Source organism: Prenolepis imparis, unplaced genomic scaffold, assembly GCF_030444845.1.
Source record: "Prenolepis imparis isolate NDT839.2.m4 unplaced genomic scaffold, iyPreImpa1.0 SCAF_13, whole genome shotgun sequence".
Classification (NCBI taxonomy): domain Eukaryota; kingdom Metazoa; phylum Arthropoda; class Insecta; order Hymenoptera; family Formicidae; genus Prenolepis; species Prenolepis imparis.
In genome coordinates this window covers 2,708,724-2,730,600 of record NW_028141171.1, presented here as the reverse complement: position 1 = coordinate 2,730,600, position 21,877 = coordinate 2,708,724, and the positions used below count along the sequence as shown (strand labels likewise).

Genomic DNA, 21,877 nt, shown 5'->3' with positions numbered 1-21,877 from the left:
ACATATATCCCTGCCCAAACACACACACACACACACACACACACACACACACACACACACACACACACACACGATGGGCAAAATCCGACCAGTAACCTCCCCGTAATGCCCATCGGGTAATGCTAATGTTGGCGGTAATTAAATATATAGGCAAAAATGCATAGGTAACTTTGATATGCTGTAATTTTGCGAAAAAAAATCGTACGGTATTCAATTTTTTTTAAAATTTGTAGAGAAAAGTCCATATTTTACGATAGTTATAATGATATTTGCGAAAAAAATTTAGTACACTCCGTAGAGTTCGTCAAACTATGCAATTTTTTGAAAAAAAAACACGTCTCTCCTTTTAAAGGGATGGTGAAAGGGGGAGAGAATAAAATCAAAATCGAACGAAAGTTCCTTAAAATAGAGACTTTACCCTTTAAAACAAAAAAAAATTTTTGAAATACGACAATTTTTCGCAGAGATACGCTTATTTGAATTTATGCTAAATTTTGATATTAATTACGTGTTGCAATAATTTTTTTGACGAGTGTATATAAGTCAGCCAACATTAATATAAAATTATATATAATTATATAATTTAAGTTATATAAAATTATATATAATAATTATACACATAGCTTATATAAAATTTTATACATTTTTATATAACTTTATGTTATATATGATTATTACATATAAAAAATTTTTTAGCGGGATTAATCATAAATGTACTTCATCTAATTGTAAGTTAGAGGTGCTTTAAATGTGCGATGAGAATACGCCGACTTTAGTCATATTATTAGTACATTTATCTGCGCCTCTAAATGTGGCTCTTTAAATGTGCCGATAAATGTGAGCTCAGAATATGGGCCTATGTCTTTAACATATTTGGCTCTTGTGCAAGCTGCAGCATGCATGCAGTTAGAGCGCCTTGCATGTGGCTCATGATGAAATTGAAACACTAAATTGCATTACATTAAAAACATTAATTTATTGCTATGCAGTTGTTGCCAATAAAAAATAAGTGCCTAAAGGCGTCAATAGCGTCAGATTATTAAATTTATAATTAGTTAGGTATCAACAGCACAACTACAAGTAAATTTTCAAAGCACCTATAGGCGCCAACAGCAATGAAAGGATTATATACAAAGATATGTCGGTCTCTCAACTAACCACATAGATCACTGGCGTCCTTTTGCAGTATATAGACATCGTTATTTAAAAAATCTGAGAAATAGGGACTGTGAATGTTTAAAATATACCCATCAGGTAAACGACAAGCTTTGTTTTATGAAGAGTGTACTGTAATGCCTTGAAAACTGTAGAAAATTGCATATAATAGCTTAAAGAAAAATGTATCTGACAAACTCGACGAATAAAGCTTTATTAAAAAAAACTGTTTTTGATGTTTATTTTCATATATATTCTTTGCCTATTCTATTCGAACACACTGCATATAATGTTTGAACTGGTTTTTTTCTTAATAAGATCAAATGATGAAACTCGTCATTACTTAAAAACTCTTCACTGTTATATTTATTTGACAAGTTTCTAGTCGCTGCTTCCTTGGGTGCTCATGAGTGCCCATTTTCAAAATAACGTTTCTTATTTTTTAGAAATTCAACAATTTTTTCCGAAATTCCAGGTTCAAACCGAAAGGCTTCTAATTTTCATCGCAACGTTCGAATACTTGGAAGTGGTATTCCTTGATGAATAAATTCTTTAGATGAATATATTCGTTAGTTCCACAAACAAATTTTAATGCAGAGCACGTTTAATTGTTTCATGTGATCAAATTTTAACGTTTCGTTTTTTCGTGAATAAAGCTTTAATTTGCAGATCAGTAAAAATTAAATATAAAGTTCTTTTCTATTTATCATTATTATCTTCACATTTTTCAAAGTATGTATAGTAAATCTCAAACCTTTAATTTTTTTCGAATTTTAATCATGTTTAGCTGTTGCCTTCGGATAATATCTTTCAATTTTTTATATCGCTTTTCATCTTTTGCGTTACATTTAATGAAGCTGGATATATCATTGATGATATAGGCCCATATTCTGGATCTTCTTTTATCGACTCTCTCTCTCTCTCTCTCTCTCTCTCTCTCTCTCTCTCTCTCTCTCTCTCTCTCTCTCTCTCTCTCTCTCTCTCTCTCTCTCTCTCTCTCTCTCTCTCTCTCTCTCTCTCTCTCTCTCTCTCTCTCTCTCTCTCTCTCTCTCTCCCTCCCTCTCTCTCTCCCTCTCCCTCTCCCTCTCTCTCTCTCTCTCTCTCTCTCTCCCTCTCTCTCTCTCTCTCTCTCTCTCTCTCTCTCTCTCTCTCTCTCTCTCTCTCTCTCTCTCTCTCTCTCTCTCTCTCTCTCGTGTGATTTTGACAAAACTGCGTCTTATATTAAGGAGGTTCAGGTGCTTCAAAAAAATGCAGCCAGCCTCAAGTAATTTTAATATATTGTTCTGCAATGTAACATAGAATTATGTGAATTTTTTTGGAATTTTTCATGGCCACGTTTTGAAAAAAATTGATTAAAAAAATTTTAGTTTTTAGCATAGTTTTTTATGGGAAATGACACAGTGTATGTACAACTTCAGAATGAAATAATGCAAGAAAAAATGCAAATAATAATGAGAAAAAAATTTGCACATATAATTTAACAATTTACAAATAAATGATTGAAAAAAAGGGATGGGTTACCGCACATTTCGCAGAGAAATTAATTATTAAAAATTAAATTGCCTGATTTTTCTGCTTAGAAATGAGCGCAAACAAATGATGGCAACAGTGCAATCAATAAATATAGTAGAAATTATATGACGGGGCATTTGAATAGAAAGTGCGATGTGTTTAATATGAAAATTTTTGATAAATTACGCATGTTATTAAAAACTAATTATTATAAAATATGTTCTTTATAAATTTTCCTTTCCATCTATATACTGTTCCATTTTAAGTATCTCGTCGGTGACAGAAGCAATAACAATAACACGCGGGAAGCAATGCCAACTTCAAACGTTAGTATGCTGTTGCCAAGTTTTCACCTCCCTGCGTCCCACTCCCCCCCCCCATCACGATGAAGCACCCGAACCTCCTTAAAAACAAAAATTATAATTTAATAAAATTTTTTATTGAAAAAATGGCTAACATTCGTTATGACATGCGTTACTTGCTGCAATTTATTCGATAAAATAATGAAACGTTATTACATTTTGCATAAAAATTGATTGTAAGAAAAGATAATTAAAAAAATAAGATTTTTAGTAATAAAACTATGACAATGTATTCTACTATTAAATAATATTATTTATACTTTTTAATTAAAATTTTATTATTTTTATTTTTAACATATTTTTAACATAAATAAAACTGTTAAACAAGTTTGTTTCCTTATTGTTCTATTCCTCTCAATTGAATTATACCGCGCACAAAGTACAAATTTTATTGGTTCCGCCATACTTTGTCGACACCGATAGGAAGGATGGCAACTCTGGGCTTCTGCACACAAGACGCGTTGACGCGTTATGGCTCCTGCAGACTTGCATAGCCAATAAAAGTTGGACCGAGTTCAACTTTTAACGCGCGGCGGAAATCTGATTGGCTATCGCGTCGACGCGTCCTGTGTGCAGAAGCCCTCTGTCCAGACCATGTTCAGACTCATATTATAAGGACTCTAGTATTAGAGGGTTTTTAGTAATAACAATATAAAGGCTGGATTCCGTAAAGCGCATATGCACGCATTTTCTATAATATACGTAATGTGTACTATAGATAAATGCGCGCATATGTGCTTTACAGAATCCAGCCAAAATGTAGTGAAAATGTTAAAAGTGAGCCAGATGAAAAGTCATTTAGGGCCACTTCGACCAACTTTGATTAACTTTAATCGACGATTAAACTATATTTTTATCTCTTTTCAGATACGTTCTTAAAAAGAGACAAAGATATATAGAGTTTAATCATCGATTAAAGTTAAGTCAGAGGTCTAGTTTCCACCGAAGCCTTCAATCCGATTCTGCTTCGGTGCGAGTCGAATTTATTGTTTCCACCGAAAGTAGACTATAGAAGCGAGGAAGATTGATATTTTAGGAGAGCCAACTTAACGCCAACACTTAACTTTTGCTTGTTGAATGTAAACAAACTTAAACTCTGAAAAATGTACATATTAATTAAATACAGAGATAATTGAGTTGAGATAAATAAAAGGAAAATAGATAATAAAATAATTTTGTTGAATTATCAGTTAAAAATAAAAAGTAAAGGTTGGCACTATCTACTTTCAACCGTTTCCACCGACTAAATTTTGTGTCAATTCGCTGCTACTCCGGTAAAGTTTGTAGAGCGAAGCGGGAGTGAAATGAACCAGTCAGTCGCATTTCCATCGACTTAAAATTTGGTTCTACGCCGCACTAGGTGCGAATTAACGCATCGGTGGAAACTAGACCAGAGTTGGGATTTTCCGATGTCATTCGACGCTAATTGGCTGGATCTGAAACCAATCACGTTCGATTGCTACTTAGCGGTTGAATCCGTTGAATATGGCCATTAAATTAAAGACGTTTTAAATATTATTTATAATTTAAACGAAAAATTCTCTTTTAATATTATAGACATCAAGACATCTAATATAAATATGCTATTTTTTAATATTTTTGAAAATTTATTTTTTAACTGCTTTATATTTAAGGATAATAAAATTATCAGAATTCAAATATAAGCGGGAGATGACGAAAAATAGTGGACCAATCAAAAATAGTTTTCTTCTGTCGTAACTTATTAGAAAGTTTCTGATAGGTACATAGAAAATATATGAAAGAAAGATCGGTATGGCCGTTCTCAGTCTTCTCTCTGATGCGGATAGCAAGTGACGATGGAATGGGCATGGCAGATATGGTAGATACGCATCGTCATTCACTGACGTTGAAAATGGTGGCGTGATGCGATGGAATTTCAATCGATCGTAACTTGGCTCTGCCGAGCCTTGGCATAAATAGTTAGTCACACGGCAGACGTGTACTCTGTACGTGCGTGACGTCAAAGTCCGGGCATTTTGATAACGTGTTACACATTGCCAACTTATTAAGCACACGCGGAGTCCGATCTCAGTGGACCCTTCTTAAAATATAATTACTCGATGAACTTTGACCATCGTGAGACAATCTTTTGTGCCGGACAATCAGTTCAATCTCTATATACGGTCGAGATATATTCTTTGTTAAGTTTCGTCTCATTCGCATTTTGTCATATACTGTTTTCAATTTGTTCGTAGTGTGTTCGTAGTGTGAGCCACAAGAATCGAGCGTAATAACGCTCGATTTTATTAAAGGTAAATACTTATAATTTTATTTTTGCATTTTTTTCACATTTTCTATCTTTTCTTTTTTTGCTTTGCATGTACTTGTTTCATTTCTAACTATAAAAATTGTAAAAAAGTGTGGCTAAAATAAAATTAAGTGTTCGATTATTTTCTTTTAATTTTTTTAAATATATTTTTTATTCAAAAATAAATTGTTAATGTCGATAATTGATAACTGATTATTCAACGATAATTGTGAATTGTATTCGCGTTTATCGTAATATATATTTCTTAATCGTTATACATCATGATTCAATTAACATCACGTGTTTATATATCTTGTTTACAAACATCATCACTCTTCGTACTTATTTTAAAAAATAATCCTTGAAAAAATATCGAAATATTCTAGATAGAAATTTCATAAAATAATTAAGTCACAATTATTGCAGAAAAATTATTTTTACATTCAACAATGAATAATTTATAAATGGAAATTTTTTACTTTGTCGACATAAGACGGAAAAACGTTAACTCATGATTCAAACGGAAATAAAAACAAAGCGCGCGTAAAAAATCACTTTATTTCAACGATATGAATTCAAATACAAACACAAAGATTTAAAAGATATTGGAAGGACAATTTTTTATAGCTTTTTATAGGCGTTATTTGGGAAAGAACTTATTGAACTAACTTAACTTATAGAAGGTCGAAACAGTTAAAACATTTTACATTCTGTATTGTTTATGAAACGTTACGAGAAAATATATTATATATTTAATTATTCTTATAGAAAATAAAATAATTCTAAAAAAAGCAAAAAAAATTCATTTGAAAAAATTAGATATTCTTTTCGGCATCTTTCGGCATTTTTGTGCTGGGGGGTTGCACATCGATTTCTTTTTTTTATTGTACCATTCACAAATCGATCTCATTCAATATAAGAACGTTCATATCCATATAGTCGATAAAAAATTGCCATCGTGACCAATCAAAAATCTGTTTTTCGCGAAAAGTATCTATAAAAGTGGCTCTTGAACAGCGTAGTCTTATACTATCTCAAGGCAAAATATATATCTCTTAAGGTCATAACATGTGAAAAAATTTTAGTTGTAACCGTAAGGTCAAAAACAAATCAACCAATACATCATACGTCAAACATTTCTTACTACGTTGTGAGAATGTTTGACCTGGGCAGCTATTATGCATTTATTCGGAAACATTTCCGATCGGAATAATTTTGTTTTTCGTTATTTTCTATTATAAACATTCATATTAGGAATTTATATCTAAATTAATTTATTTATGGTCATTATATTTTTATGATCTCACTCCGATTTATTTATGGTCTTACTAAAACTTTTTAACGTGCAATGGCCTTTTTGCTCGTTTCTATCAATGTGGTTACTAACATTGGTTAACTGCAAGATAACATCAAAATTTGTAATGATACAATTATAGCATATAATAGAAATTTTTAAAAAATTTTAAAATTATTATCATCCTGTAAGTTAATCGCCAATTAAATTTAAACCTTATTAGTAGAAACTTTAGAGTCATCACTTCGATTAAATTTCGATTATCTTTAATCGTCGGTTAGTTTGCAGAATGACTAACAGCAAAATTTTTAAATTTTATCTGGCTATTTTATTATCTATCTTATCTATATTGACTCAATTATAACTTCTTATGTTGTGCATGCAGTAAAGTTATCGATATAAAGAGTAAGTGCAAACTCAAAATATAAAGAACATGTAAAAAAAAAAGGTTACTGACAGAGAAAATGGACAGAATCTTCGTCTTTTTCTAAAGAACAAAAGACGAACAAGATAGAGATTTTATTATTTTTTTTTTTTTACGTGAATTTTATTATGAAAACAATGTAGGAATTGAATTTATATCGACTGGTTCTTTCGTTTTATATTAATAGTTGTAAACTTCTCAAAATCTGTTAAGGATTTAAAATTTAAGAATGGGAGAGCGAATACAGAAGAATATAAACATTAGGAATACGATACGATTTAGCTATATTATTTAACTATATTTATATTATCATATATGTATAGTATATTAAATTATTATTATAATAATATTAATAAATTATGTTATAAAAAAAATATATACATTAAATTATTTTATTGAAAGAAAGAAACGTGTACTATATTATATATATATGTATATAAAAGATGCCCAGTGAAAAATATATATATTATATTTAAAATTGATATCAAGAATTAAAACAGTTAAATGCAACGTGATATATTATTATAAAATAATTTGTTTTATTTAAAAATAATATTTTATTTAAGCATAGTTTATTATTATATATTAATGATAAAAATAAATTAACTATATATTAACATATTAATAATAAACAACAAATGTTAACTGTAGAGTCACCAGACAATAATTAAAAATGACGAAGATTAAATCGACCAATTCTGGCAAAAATGAACTTTATTAATTCACGACGTTTCGACCGTAGATTTCGGTCCTTATCAAGTGCTGTGTTCTTAAGACATTAGTCATTATTAATAATAAATTTATTCACTAATTAAACACACACACACGCACACACTATCTGTAATATCTTATTATCTTTTTTGTCTCTCTATGCAAAGGTCAACGTCTCTTTCAATAAATTGATGATTTATGAAGTCAAATGTCACTTCTGATTTATCACTGATCTATGTCTCAGCTCGGGAAAAAAATCATATAATATATGATTATATACAATTATATATATATATATATATATATTGCTTTTACTAATTTATCTGTGCTTTTTTGATAATGTTTTTTATATAATCAGGCAGATATTTTTACGTATAATTTTATATATATATGTATATAAAAGATGCCCAGTGAAAAATATATATATATATATATATATAAAAATATATAAATATATAACTTATGGTGTACGATGCATCTTATATATACAATTATATATAACGTTAATTATTGATTTTTATTATATATATATATAAGATCACAAATACAAAATTATATACATATATGAAGTTTTATTATATTGTAATCATGTTATATCATATTAAAAATATATATCAAGAAAATGAACTTCAAGTAGCAAAGACACGTCATTTTAACGTCGAATATTAGTCATGCATGTTTATACAACTGACGTCAACTATAATCAAAAGATAACTCATATGTCTTTTGAATAAACATTTGTAATATTGGATTATATATTATATACATATATTCATTCGCTTACGATTATACGTTCTTACGATTATCTATTTTGTAAGTTTTCAACAAGTTTTTTTTTATGAGAGTATATAAAGCGTGCAAAAAGCGCAGCTAAAAATATTAAAAATGTAATATATTTTTCTATCAGTTTAATTTTTCTGATATAATCCTAACATAGGAATTCAGGTCTTGAACCGATTGTTTGAAAATAGCGACAGACGACTGTTCGAATGAGTGAATTGTTTTTCACGTCTACTTGAAATGCAAATAAAATAGAAATTTCTATATAAATAAAATCTTGAGTTTTATAATTTAAATTTTATTATTTATTTAATAACTTATAATTATATAAAATTATACATTTTTATATAGGAACATTTTATATACATTCATATATAAAGTATATTATGTATATATAATTATATATGGATTTTTTCGGGAGTTTTTTTCACTATAACATATCATTTAATGTACAATTCAGATGTATAATCGTAAATCAGAATTATCACGAAAAAGCTTACAATTATTATAATTCAAAACACAATTATTATAAATTATTATATAATTTCACAATTTATTCACATATTTTTTCTCTATGCTTGAATTTATTTTATTTATTTAATGTCCACTTGGGAAATAAAGAATTCGAACATAAATAAATGTAAATATACATAATTGGACATAATATATGTCCATATATGTTTCCTTTCTCTTGTATAATCTTTGTTTGTATCTACAAGAAAAATAAGAATAATAAAAAAATAATAAAAAAGAAATAATATTGGTATCGGTTTTTCGAAAAAGTAAAAGTTGAAAAATATGAGAAAAAAGTCTACATATAATCACATGTTTTATATTTATATTATATGATTGATATATTTTATATGATTATATATAGGCAATTTCTTCTCACTTCGATTTTCATTTGTTTAAAAAAAAAAAAAAAACGATGCGAAACAATTATTCTTATTATTTTTCCTGTATATACGGACAGAGATCACATATAAGATAAAAAATATTTGTGGACATATTTTACATATTTATATATGGACTTTTTTTCTCAGACAATTTTTTCGAAAATATTTTACTGTTGTATTTTACAAAATGTTGTAAAAATCATATTCTTCAATGTTTAGTCTTCTACAGAGTATTATTATGACTAATTGTGTGTATGTGTGTGAGACGGATATAAAATGATTACTTCTTTTTTTTCCCATGTAATGTTTCATAACGATATTGTAGCATACATAATTGTGGCATAAATGCTCATAAAAGTTTTTTTTGATTATAAAATTATTCTGTAATAATACCTTTCGTATGTACGAACATATGTATATACACGTATATATGTATATTTTTTTAGTAGTATATTCTAAGAGCAGAAATAAAAAAATGTTATATAAACATAAGCCCTAAAATGCTTTATTAGAAAGTTACAGCAAAAATATAAATTTTATTATATCTTGAAAACACGAATATAAATTCCTAAATACTGTTAGGTAAACTTCATTGATATTCTCTAACAGAAGCTCTTGGCATTCCTTGTAGTCATAACTATACACAAAATAAATATCCGTGTATGAGAACTTTTGGGACAACGTTCTACAAAGCACTGTTCGTTACTAGTATTCACATCCTTCAATTATTTCAAATAGTAAACATGACTTGAAGAAGCGGATAAGATAAACACCGAACGGCATATTACTTATGTATGTACGAGGGTGGTCTGAAAAGTTCGCGGAGCGCCATCTTCAAATTAATAATAGAATTATATAGTGTAGTACATTTTCAAGTTTCATTTGTTATATTAACATATGGAAAGTTTTAAGTCTATCTGTTAATTCATTCTTTGTTTACAAGCCATTCGAAGTTGACGTGTCAGTGCATTTTTTAAAATGGAAAAATTAAGCACCGTGCTGTAATTGAATTCTTTGTAAAAAAAGGATTGAAAGCAATGGAAATTGCTAACACATTTACCATTTCAGTATGAATTTCCATTGCTTTCAATCCTTTTTTTACAAAAAGAATTCAATTACAGCACGGTGCTTAATTTTTTCCATTTTAAAAAATGCACTGACACGTCAACTTCGAATGGCTTGTAAACAAAGAATGAATTAACAGATAGACTTAAAACTTTCCATATGTTAATATAACAAATGAAACTTGAAAATGTACTACACTATATAATTCTATTATTGATTTGAAGATGGCGCTCCGCGAACTTTTCAGACCACCCTCGTATATACGACATATCACTTATATGATGGTTATATATGGTTCTATATATGTATATATATAATTTCTGCAATACAAAATTTTAAATTTTGTTATAACTTTTTAATAAAGCATTAATAAAACATTTTGAGATCTATGTTTATGTAACATTTTGTTTTTATTTCTCAATACTTTTATGTACAAAATAATGAGAGAAATCAATTGGAAGAAATTGAGAAAACCTTAATCAATTGGAGAAAACCTTATAACTTTTTTTATGCAGAATGTTGTGAAAAATCGATTTATATAAAAAAATAGGATGTTATTTAAAAAATTCAAGATGATATGATCTTGATATGATCTCAATAATATCATCTAAGGTCAAATCGTTCAAACTGCTAAATGGGTTCTTTTAAACACTACAATTTTTGTCTAAAACGGTTTTTTGTAAAATGCTTGCTTTCTGAAATATTAGATTTCTGGGACTTTTCGTGCACCTTGTATATACAACACGTATATATTTCTGCTGGTAGATTACAAGTTTAGTATGCGGACATAATTGATGCCAATTTGCTAGTAACCTCTAAGTAAATCTGTTGTCATTTTGCTGGTATATTGCGCAATACTTCAGTATACTTCAGATTTTGATGAAATTTGCATATATGTTATAGTAAATAAATTTGAATGTTATCGTAATAAACACAATTCGAAAACGTCAACTTTCTTTTTGACTAATGTAAAACATATTTTTCTAGATTTTTTTAAATTTTACCTTATTTGGCAAATTTTTATATAATTTTAATCGTATTTGAGGGTGGTTTACCCCCATAAAATATTTCAATCTAATCCACCAAATTGTGTTTTTCCATCATGGGAACACAACTTTCCATTTGGTTTAGTTCAAAAATTGCTTGCTCATATATGAAACAATCAAACGATCCTAATTTTCCAAAGGCAGTTTCACCCCCTTAAAATGTTTTTGGGCAGCTATAAAAAAATACGTATCCCTTTTTTTTCGGTTTCGGTCTACTATACATATTTAAATTTCATCAAAATTGGAGAGGAACACCTGAAGTATCTTCCTTATGAGTATATTACAGAAAGAGTAAGAATATGATTGTTGTTGTTGTTATTAATCGATTATGACCCTGTCGCCTATACGACTTTTGGCCAACAACTGGTAGAAAAGAGTACAAAGTCAAACAGATTCACAAATAAAAAAGAAGGGTAAAACTTCTGTTTAGGGGAGGTTTCTCCAATGACCTTGACCTTGACATATCAAGGTCACTCTCCTGAGTGACCTTCAAAAGGTTTTAGCCGTCGCTCATTGTTTATTAAAAAGTTATTAACAAAAGAATTTTCACATGGGTTTGGTGAGGTTCCACATGGGTTTACAACTTTCCACGCAAAACGAGGTTCAACGCAAACCTATGTGTCTAGTTTTCTAGTGGAGGCTCCCGCAGAGGGGCGGAACACACTGTCTCCACGCATACACTTTTTAAGACTTGGCGAAGTGAGATTTTGTGTTGAACCTCGTTTTGCATAGAAAGTTGTAAACCTATATGGAACCTCACTTTGCATTAAAAAGTGTATGCGTGGAGACAGTGTGTTCCGCCCCCCTGCGGGGGGCTCCACTACTAGCAAACTAGACACATATAGGTTTGCGTTGAACCTCGTTTTGCGTGGAAACCCACGTAGAACCTTCACTTCATTAAACGAAATCTATATTTGTCAAATCTCCCTCAAATATAGACCTCGTTTCGCGCTGAAAGCACGGGGTGATGGGGGTGAACCTCAGATAGGGGGGCCGGCCGTTTACGAATATTTGTGGATAACACACATCATATTTACTTCTCAAATATATAAGGTGTCAGAAAAATAATAGTCTATTTATGAAAATTGTTTTGTTAATAACTTTTCAGTAAACAATGTGCGACGGCTAAATTCTTTTGAATGTTGTTCAGAATCATGACCTTGATGACATATGTCAAGGTCAAGGTCATTGGAGAATCCTCCTCTAAACAGGAGGTTTACCAAAAAACACGTCTGCACTTGTCCAAGGACAAATCGGAACTCAGTAAGAATATATTTTATTTTTTAATTTATTAACTCAGTATTAGTGATATAAATATATATAATATATATACATTGTATGTGTGTGTGTATATTATATATATATATATATATATATGTAATATATACATATATGTATAATATATATACCACCGTTCAAAAATATGAAAGCAGTCATATTTTTTAGGTAAACAAAAAGTCATTTGTAATATGTTAAATTAATCACTTGTGTAATAAAAGTTTACACTGTATATTTCGACTACTTTGTATAATATATAAAGTTCTGTTTCTGACCACATTTCTCAGAAATTCTTAGTTTCATCGAATTTCGTTTATACACGTGTTTTGATATTCTTGTATTTACTAGACAAAATAAAGTGATTTTGGATGATTTTGGTATAAGAATTAGTATCTTCATATCTGTTATTGTCATATTTGTATCGTATCAGTTTGTATTCAAGCACCTAAAAGCGAGAGTTGTAATTTCTGAATTTCGTGTGATTAAAAATTTTCCGTTTTTATTTTTTAACATTTTATTTTCTAAAATGGTAAAACGGATGTTATTATAATCCTTTGATTATAAATAATAAAAAAATTTATAACTTGACTTTTGACGATTTTAGTTAACAATTCCTAACTGTCTCATATATGTATACATATGTATATTGGAAGATATTATATCGAATATTACTAAAACTATGAGTTTATGAGTTAAAACATATTTTTGCTCTTCCTGTAATCTGGTGCTGTGATTATTCCGAGTCCGAGTATGATAAATATAAACATTTAAAAATGATTCGCAGATTAAAGGGATGCTATCAAAATGGAACTGGTGGATCATTTTTAATTTTATTGTCTGTGTAATCGCTCTTCCGCTGAACAACAGTCTCTCGGAAGCTGAAATCAAAGCCTTTTTACAATTAATTGAATTGGATTACGAAGATGCGTGTTACAACACTGCCAATGTTCAGTGGTCATTCATTATGTCACCTTCCAACGAAACACTATCAAAATGGGTAAATATACTATCAAATTTGCACTTGTTTAATTAATTACATGTATTGTGTATATAATTCTTGTATATAAATTAAATTTATTTGCCTTGCTATTTTTTTAGGAAGTACAACAGCATAGTTATGCAGAATCGATCAAAATGTGGAAAAGTGAAATAATTAATAAAACAAGGAATACAAAAGAACAGCTCGATCCATCTCTTCAATACAAATATGATGTAATTAAAAAACCAGGTGATGCACTGCTAAAAGGCAAAGATTGGGAGAAAGTAAGAGACTTTTAGCTTTTATATAGCTTTTAATTTTAATATTTAGTAGAAATTTAAAAATACTTTTAACTATTGTACAGCTTATACATTTTGCTGGCATCATGGAACTGCAACAATCGACCATTAGTTATACAAATAAATCGCAGAGCTATTTACGAGAAGGTATATTTTATTATAATTTTATTAACTTGTCATATATAAAATGTAAGAATAATTTTATTAATAATTATTACTACTGCATAATATAAAGATTCTATTTTAGTTTATAAATTGTATACAATATTATTGTTAATATAATATTTATAACTGTGTGAATTTTTAGATGTGGAATATTTGCTCTCACATAGTGGAAAGCTCGAAGATAAACAAGTTGCCTGGAATACTTGGCATCATCAATTACTGCCACTAGTTACGAATTATTCAAACAATTTGCCACTCGTCGCTAAAGCTGCAAAAGAAAACGGTTAGCATCGATCAGAACATATTGTATAGATAATTATGTGTAAAATGCGCAAAATTTCCAGTAAGCAAAATATTAGCAGCATGTGCGCAAATTGACAGCAAATTTGATCAAAATCCCAAACCATAGCCATCTGTGTTCGTATTAAGGCTCCTGGGTTCTCGCCGCGGCCATGTTAGATTGTGACGTCAGAGGCGAGAAAGCACACGTTAAAAATTCTTAGATGCTATTTTTTAATGAAAAGATATTTCGATGAAACACTATTTCAAATGGCTTTAGCACACTTTTAAAATACTTCGAAAACTATTCTTTTCCCTTGACAGTCAATCAACAACCGTATGATCGTATGATATCAGATTTTGTCATGCGGAATGGCTATGCGCATGTGCAAAGACCAGACAGACTGAGCCTCATATTACAGTCATTTTACAGCTTTTGATTGATTATAAAGGAAAAAAGATAGTTTTCGAGGTATTTTAAGAGTGTGCTAAAGCCATCTGAAGTGCTGTTTCATCGAAATATCTTTTATTTCAAAATGGCATCCAATAAGAATTTTTAGCGTGTGTTTTCTCGTCTCTGACGTCGCAATTCCAACATGATCGGCGAGGAAACAGGAATTATATCTCTCTCACATAACAAACGATTAGTTTAACTTAAATTAATAATAAAGTAAATAGTAAAAATAATTTAATTTAATTTATAAAACTCGAGATATAAAATTTATTTGAATATTGAACTCTTGCTTTATTCTTCAAATGGGCACTAAACTATATAGGATAATTTTCCATTTATTTTGTTGATTTCAATCAGTTTAATATTCTGAATCTCATGTTGGGCTTGTATCAGAAATTAAAAATTAATAGAAAATAGTTACTATACTTTTGATCTTTTATTAGTAGACTTGCAGACTTGATCTATTTCTGACTGAAATTTGGTTGCGAGAAAATATATCGCATAACAGTAAACGAAGAAACATATCGATTACATCACTATTCCATTTAAATGAACTAAAAAATGCAGATCCTGCTGTCAATTTGTCATTAGATCGCGCAAATCTTGTTCGATTTTTGCCGCCAATCTACTATGCTAATTCTGTGCAAATCCTGTTCGGTTTCTTCTATCGACCTGCTGTCAAATGTCAGCAGGTTTTGTAACACTTCTGTTAACATTATGCTATCATTATCTGTTACATAAGAGGTTTTATTATCTGCACTCTTTCTGTTGGTAAAAATATATAGCAGACTTCAATATAGATTTTGCTGATCATAATAAAGCGTATTAAATCTTAAGTATACATATAACATTTAAATGTTTGATTATAGGTGCCAAAAATGTTAGGGAATACTGGGAGATGCTGTCAGGATACCATAATGGATATAACAAAATAAATAATGAATGGAGTCGGATTAATAATCTTCATAAGAAGATTGTAAAATTCATCAGTTCAAACTTAGCTCAAAAGCATGAATTTTCTATAAATGACACAGTTCCTGCTTATTTACTTGGTAAGATACATTTATATATGATTTTTTTATAATGAATTTGTTATAATTGTTTATTCTATATTTTATGTAACACAATAAAAGTAACTTGAAGTTTTGTTTTTTAAAAAACAAAAGATATGTATACATATATATATACAGAGTGAATAGTATAAAGTAACCGATTTAATTATTATCGAAATTTGAAGACATAATCATTTGAAAAAATAGTTTATACCGACATGTATTGTACAAGCACAAAGGGGGACAAATGTCGAGGGAGGTCATTATTTTTTGCATGTTTTCAATTTTTGCCATCATGTATCTTTGTAACTAAGCCTTAAATTAAAATTCTATTAAAGTAAACTCTACCTAAAATTAACTGAAGAATGTGAATTTATTATTATTTTATTTCCACAAGGCTTAGTTTGCGAAAAACCCTTTATTTTCAATCGCTTATAACTCGAAAATTATTGGTGTCTCGACATTTTTGCTGAGGAAAAATCGTCTCCAAATGATCCCAGGAATCTGCACACGACGGTTGGCGTGACTATTACCGGACACCCTGTATATAGTGGAAACAATTATTTTATGAGTGGAGGAAGACATTTCAAAGTCAACTTAATTTTTTTTAAATGGAATGCTGTATTTTTTATTTCATAGAATGATAGGCTTTTAAATACAAGTTCAATGATATATTACATAAGGATATCCAATCAAGACCATAAATACATAGTAAAATAAAATTCAAATAATATGACTTGTATTTCGATTCTTTACAATATATGTTCAAAATTTTGGACCTTGGACTCGATGACACAGATCTGAAGCCTGTGTCAAATGATTCATTATTCTTCTTAGTAGCTCTTAGCTTTAATGAAATATTTTCAAGTGTTATGCAGTGATTCGAGCAATCATAGCTGTATATTTTATTGAATTTGTATTTAAAAGCCATCATTCTATGAAATAAAAAATACAGGATTCCGCCATTAAAAAAAATAAAATTGATTTTGAAATGTCTTTAATGCCTCCACTCATAAAATAATCGTTTCTGCTATATAATGTCCCTTTTTGTACTGAACATGTTGGTATAAACTATTTTTTCATATATCTTCAAATTTCGTTAATGATTAAATCGGTCACTTTATACGAATTACCCTGTATATTGGAAGATTTATCAAAGAGTAAATAATATCAATTTTTAAAGCTCATATTTTTGTTAATTTTTTTATTTTGTAATATATATATTATACAAAAAAGCAGATACAAAATGTTAAAAGTATAAACAACAAAAGTATATATCTATATATATAATTTCCTTCCTCTGTCTGTCTGTCTGACCGCCATTTTCTTTTCACATTTATGAACCGATTTTCGTGAAACCGGTACCAAAATTTTCCTAATTTTTCGGGGAGCGATTTTACGTAGTTTTTCTTTGTTTTTTTTTTTTTTTTTATTTAATGTCAATAAGCACCCAATTCTGTCCGTTTGGAATTAAATTAAAAAAGAATAAATAAGAAAAAAACGAAAACAAAACCACATAATCTCCATTCCCGTAACATTAGAAACATTTTGGTACCTGTTTTACGAAAATCGATCCACAAATGTAGAAGTAGTTCGCGGTCAAACAGACAAAACACCTAATTTTCTCTGTTTGATCGCGAACTACTCCTACATTTATATATAGGCCGATTTTCGTGAAATCGGTACCAAAATGTTTCTAATGTTACGCGGGGATAGATGTTATGTGGTTTTGTTTTCGTTTCTTTTCTTATTTATTCTTTTTTAATTTAATTCCAAACAGACAGAATTCTGTGCTTATTAACATAAAAAAAAAAAAAAAAAAAAATTACACGTAAGATCACTCCCCGAAAAATTAGGAAAATTTTGGTACAGGTTTCACGAAAATCGGTTCATAAATATGGAAGTAAATCGTGGTGAAAGATGATAAAAAAAATCAAAAGAAAAAAAGAATAGGAGATATAAATTAAAAAAGGTCATATACAGGCTTTTCGGCCCGCGCGAAGCGCGGGCCGAAAAGCTAGTGTGTATTATATATAATAAAAATGATGAACAAATAACAATTGATAAATCTTGCAATTTCTTGTGTGATTTTACTTAAAAGGTGGTTTACAAAGATATGACTGGACAGATATTTCATCGGATGTTTTACCCTATTCAGAGTTAATCTATGATATTAAAAAGAATCTTTGGAAAAAGGTAAAGAGAACGTTACTGTGTGTTTCTCTCATATTAAACTTACTTAGATTATAATTATTTATTGTAAAGTGTTTTCTTAAATTAATATTGTAGAAATATGTTGGAAAGTCTCTCTACAAAACTGCATCTAAATTGGGTTCCATACTATTGAAACAAGTTCCACAAGCAGAATTTTGGGATAAGAGTGAATTCAACAAAAGTTGTCCTTCCAAATTGTTAAATTTTTGTCAAGATGGTACAATAAGGTATATACAAAAAAATAACGTGTAAAATGTGTGTACACACACACACACACACACACACACACACACATTTTTAGTTAATTATAATTTTTTATATTATCATATTCTTTATAATTTTAATAATACTTTACAAAATTTAAATATTATTTTAGAGTGTCTACTTGTTCTAAAGCCACCATAAGCAATTTCTTGAGAGCTCACGAAGACATGGGAAAAATTGTGTTTAATCAAATTACTATAGAAAGCAATCCTATTCTCAATACAATTAACAGATATTCGGGTAAGGAAATATTTCGATTTAAATATACATATATATACATGTATACATGCCGAAATTGTTTGGAAAATACTAAAGTACCTTAATATTAAAAATATTTGGTCTTACAGGATTAGAAGAAGGCATATCAACATTCTTTGGAATATTATCAGCGAGTCCTGCATGGTTAAATCGTACTTATTTGATGAACAGTATTAATGATAATGAGCAACGTATGATTGTATCTTTAATGATAACCGCCCTAAATGTTCTTCCAAGATTAGCATATTATTACTCTGCGGATCTGTGGAGATTAAATGCAATTCAGGAGAACATTACTGATCCTACGGATTTAGTATCATCCTGGTGGAAATATAGGTATTATAATATTTTATACACATATATTTCAAAATTCTCTGTTACAGTCACAGACATTTATATATTACAGTTACTTTACTTTACTTTTATAATACGAGAATATATATAATTGTGTGTATTAGGCAGGAATATGAAGGTGTCTCTTCCGTCGATACAAATAATCCTACTTTCTTGGACGACATTCATATTATCATGAATAAACCGTATCTTCCGTAAGTATATATTAGATATATATTATATGTATATACAATTTGTATGCATGTGCGTATATGTATAATGCACAGAAATATAATTTTATACTATATATTTTTATAATGACAATTGAAAATTTATTACAGCAAAATCCTTGGCATAATGGTATCTTTCCTATTATATGAATATACTCTAGACTCGACTGAAGTCAGATACGATGGTATTAATGGAAAATTGCTAAACGGCAATATAATGTAAGTTAATATATATATATATTAAGACTCCTGACTCCTCGCCGATCATGTTGGAATTGTGACGTCAGAGACGAGAAAACACACGCTAAAAATTCTTATTGGATGCCATTTCAAAATAAAAGATATTTCGATGAAACAGCACTTCAGATGGCTTTAGCACACTCTTAAAATACCTCAAAAACTATCTTTTTTCCTTTATAATCAATCAAAAGCTGTAAAATGACTGTAATATGAGGCTCAGTCCGTCTGGTCTTTGCATATGCGCATATAGCCGTTCCGCATGACAAAATCTGATATCACGATCATACGGTTGTTGATTGACTGTCAAGGGAAAAGAATAGTTTTCGAGGTATTTTAAAAGTATGCTAAAGCCAACTGAAATAGTGTTTTATCGAAATATCTTTTCATTTAAAAATGGCATCTAAGAATTTTCAGCGTGTGTTTTCTCGCCTCTGGCGTCACAATCTAACATGGCCGCGGCGAGGATCAGCCTTAAGCTATATTGAATACATTTTCTAAGAAGACTTATTAATATTTTTATGTCTCTGCGCTTGTAGAAAAATGATTCAACAGGATGGAGCCCATCAGTGGCCAGATATTTTGGACAAATTCTTAGATATAGACGATATATCCGCGGATGCTCTCATTTCTTACTTTACACCGTTGGAAGAATTTATTGAAGAAAATGAAAAAGAGTTCGAGTACAAATCTGGAGCAACAGCGGATAAAGAACTTGAAGAATTGGAAAAACGTATCTTGCAAGAGATCAATGCTCCTACCACGACGCCACAACCGATCATTAAGATAAACAGAACGACAGAAGCTATTACATCATCACCAAACAAGATAATAAGTAATACGAAAAACATGATGCAGACGAAAGTAGAAAAATCTTTGGAGGCTAAATCTTCTGTGTATATTCGAGAAGATAAGCTAAAAAATTCTGGCACAAATTTACCAACCAACATTTCCTCGGATAAATCATCATTGACCTTTGATACTTTGGACGATAGCACACCTAAAATTAACACTAGCAAAGCGGTTTGGGCGATAAGCGCAGTTCTTATAGCGATAGTAATCATTTGTATCATTGCGATTTTCGGAAGACGAAGATGTCGTAAAACGCCAAAAAATAGACGATACGTTTAGCACATTTTTGTTATTTAAAAACATATTTATTTTTCGCATTTAGTCGTTAAGAAAATTTGATCATGTGAGTTATTATCACAAACAGTGTCTCTCTTTCTCATTTAGGGAGCTATAATTCTATAATTGATTTCGGAACATTTGACATCACGCATTCCTTATATAATATTCCTTGTATGTTACATATATTTTGTTTTCCAAATTCTTTATAATTTATATAATTATTGCATCTTCGATTTCACATTTTTATCTTTATTCTCAAGTCTTACCCAAGCTAAACTTTCAACTATTTCTATTATTCATTTGATGACATATAAATCTTATTTTTTTTTAGATATATTTCTATTTATCACATATTCTGCACATAATTCTACACATTACAACTTGTAATATAAATAGCATCTTTCAACTAAGCTTTTACTAAATTTGTACCTTAATATAATTGATATAACTTTCTCGTGTTCCCATATATTATACACTGTTTATAGAATAAATTAATAAAATTGTATAAGTATTGTGTATAATTAGTACATAATAGTTGAAAAGAGACGTTTGAAAAAAAGAAAAATAGTTAATTAAGAAAAACAAAACTTAAATAAGGATTATTATATAATGTTAAATAATTTAGTATAAGTATAAACACTTAGTATATAAGTAGATTATTCTTCTACAATTTACATATTTATATATTTAGTATTATCTTCAAGTATTGTGCTTGTGCATTGTTTATGTATCATTGTGAGAAATTTATATTTTTTATAAAGATATATACCTATTCAAGCAGGACAATAAAAATGTTCTATAAATTAAAAATGATACAATGATCAATGTGATTGTGCCAAAGAAATCGCGCGCAGTTCGACTTATACTTTCCACTTAATATAAGATACAGATATATTAAAACTGTATCGATCACAAATTAGTCACAAAAGTGTGAATCATGCTGTATCTATTAATTAAATAAACATTTTTTCAAATAAAATAATTTTATTTATTTCATAGTTATATACTAAATAAATTATGTTCAATTTTTTATTAAAATACCATTATTTTTAGAAGTAGCGAATAACAATGATTCTAAATAAATTTCTAATGTTCTAATTTTGAAAATAATGAACAAGAGTTAATCGATCAAATCAGCACGAAATCAAGATCTTAATATTATTTAGAAAATTAAATATTTCAATTTATTA

General features: G+C 29.2%; 1 protein-coding gene across 4 annotated transcripts; it reads left to right on the top strand.

Annotated features, from left to right (window-relative positions):
- The first annotated feature begins 4,809 nt into the window (after nucleotides 1-4,809).
- On the top strand, nucleotides 4,810-20,691 carry LOC145944382 (angiotensin-converting enzyme). Of its 4 annotated transcripts, XM_083052672.1 has the most exons (14): nucleotides 4,825-4,869; nucleotides 5,246-5,302; nucleotides 13,577-13,789; nucleotides 13,891-14,055; nucleotides 14,136-14,217; nucleotides 14,378-14,518; nucleotides 15,838-16,020; nucleotides 18,122-18,216; nucleotides 18,310-18,461; nucleotides 18,611-18,738; nucleotides 18,846-19,092; nucleotides 19,215-19,304; nucleotides 19,431-19,538; nucleotides 20,096-20,691. In XM_083052672.1, exons 3-14 carry the CDS (start codon nucleotides 13,586-13,588, stop codon nucleotides 20,685-20,687), a joined length of 2,187 nt encoding a protein of 728 aa, XP_082908798.1. In that variant the 5' UTR covers nucleotides 4,825-4,869; nucleotides 5,246-5,302; nucleotides 13,577-13,585; the 3' UTR covers nucleotides 20,688-20,691. The 4 variants fall into 4 exon arrangements, with proteins under 4 accessions (XP_082908797.1, XP_082908796.1, XP_082908798.1 ...); XM_083052671.1 differs by having other exon boundaries at nucleotides 4,810-5,302; XM_083052670.1 differs by lacking the exon at nucleotides 5,246-5,302 and having other exon boundaries at nucleotides 4,812-4,869.
- Nucleotides 20,692-21,877: the final 1,186 nt, after the last annotated feature.

Excerpts from the sequence above, each read along its gene's own strand:
- LOC145944382 (XM_083052669.1), top strand. The coding sequence starts at position 12,685 with ATGTCAAGGTCAAGGTCATTGGAGAATCCTCCTCTAAACAGGAGGTTT. Across the intron at positions 14,218-14,377 it reads GCAGAGCTATTTACGAGAAG|ATGTGGAATATTTGCTCTCA; the intron begins GTATATTTTATT and ends GTGAATTTTTAG. Across the intron at positions 19,539-20,095 it reads TTGCTAAACGGCAATATAAT|AAAAATGATTCAACAGGATG; the intron begins GTAAGTTAATAT and ends CTGCGCTTGTAG.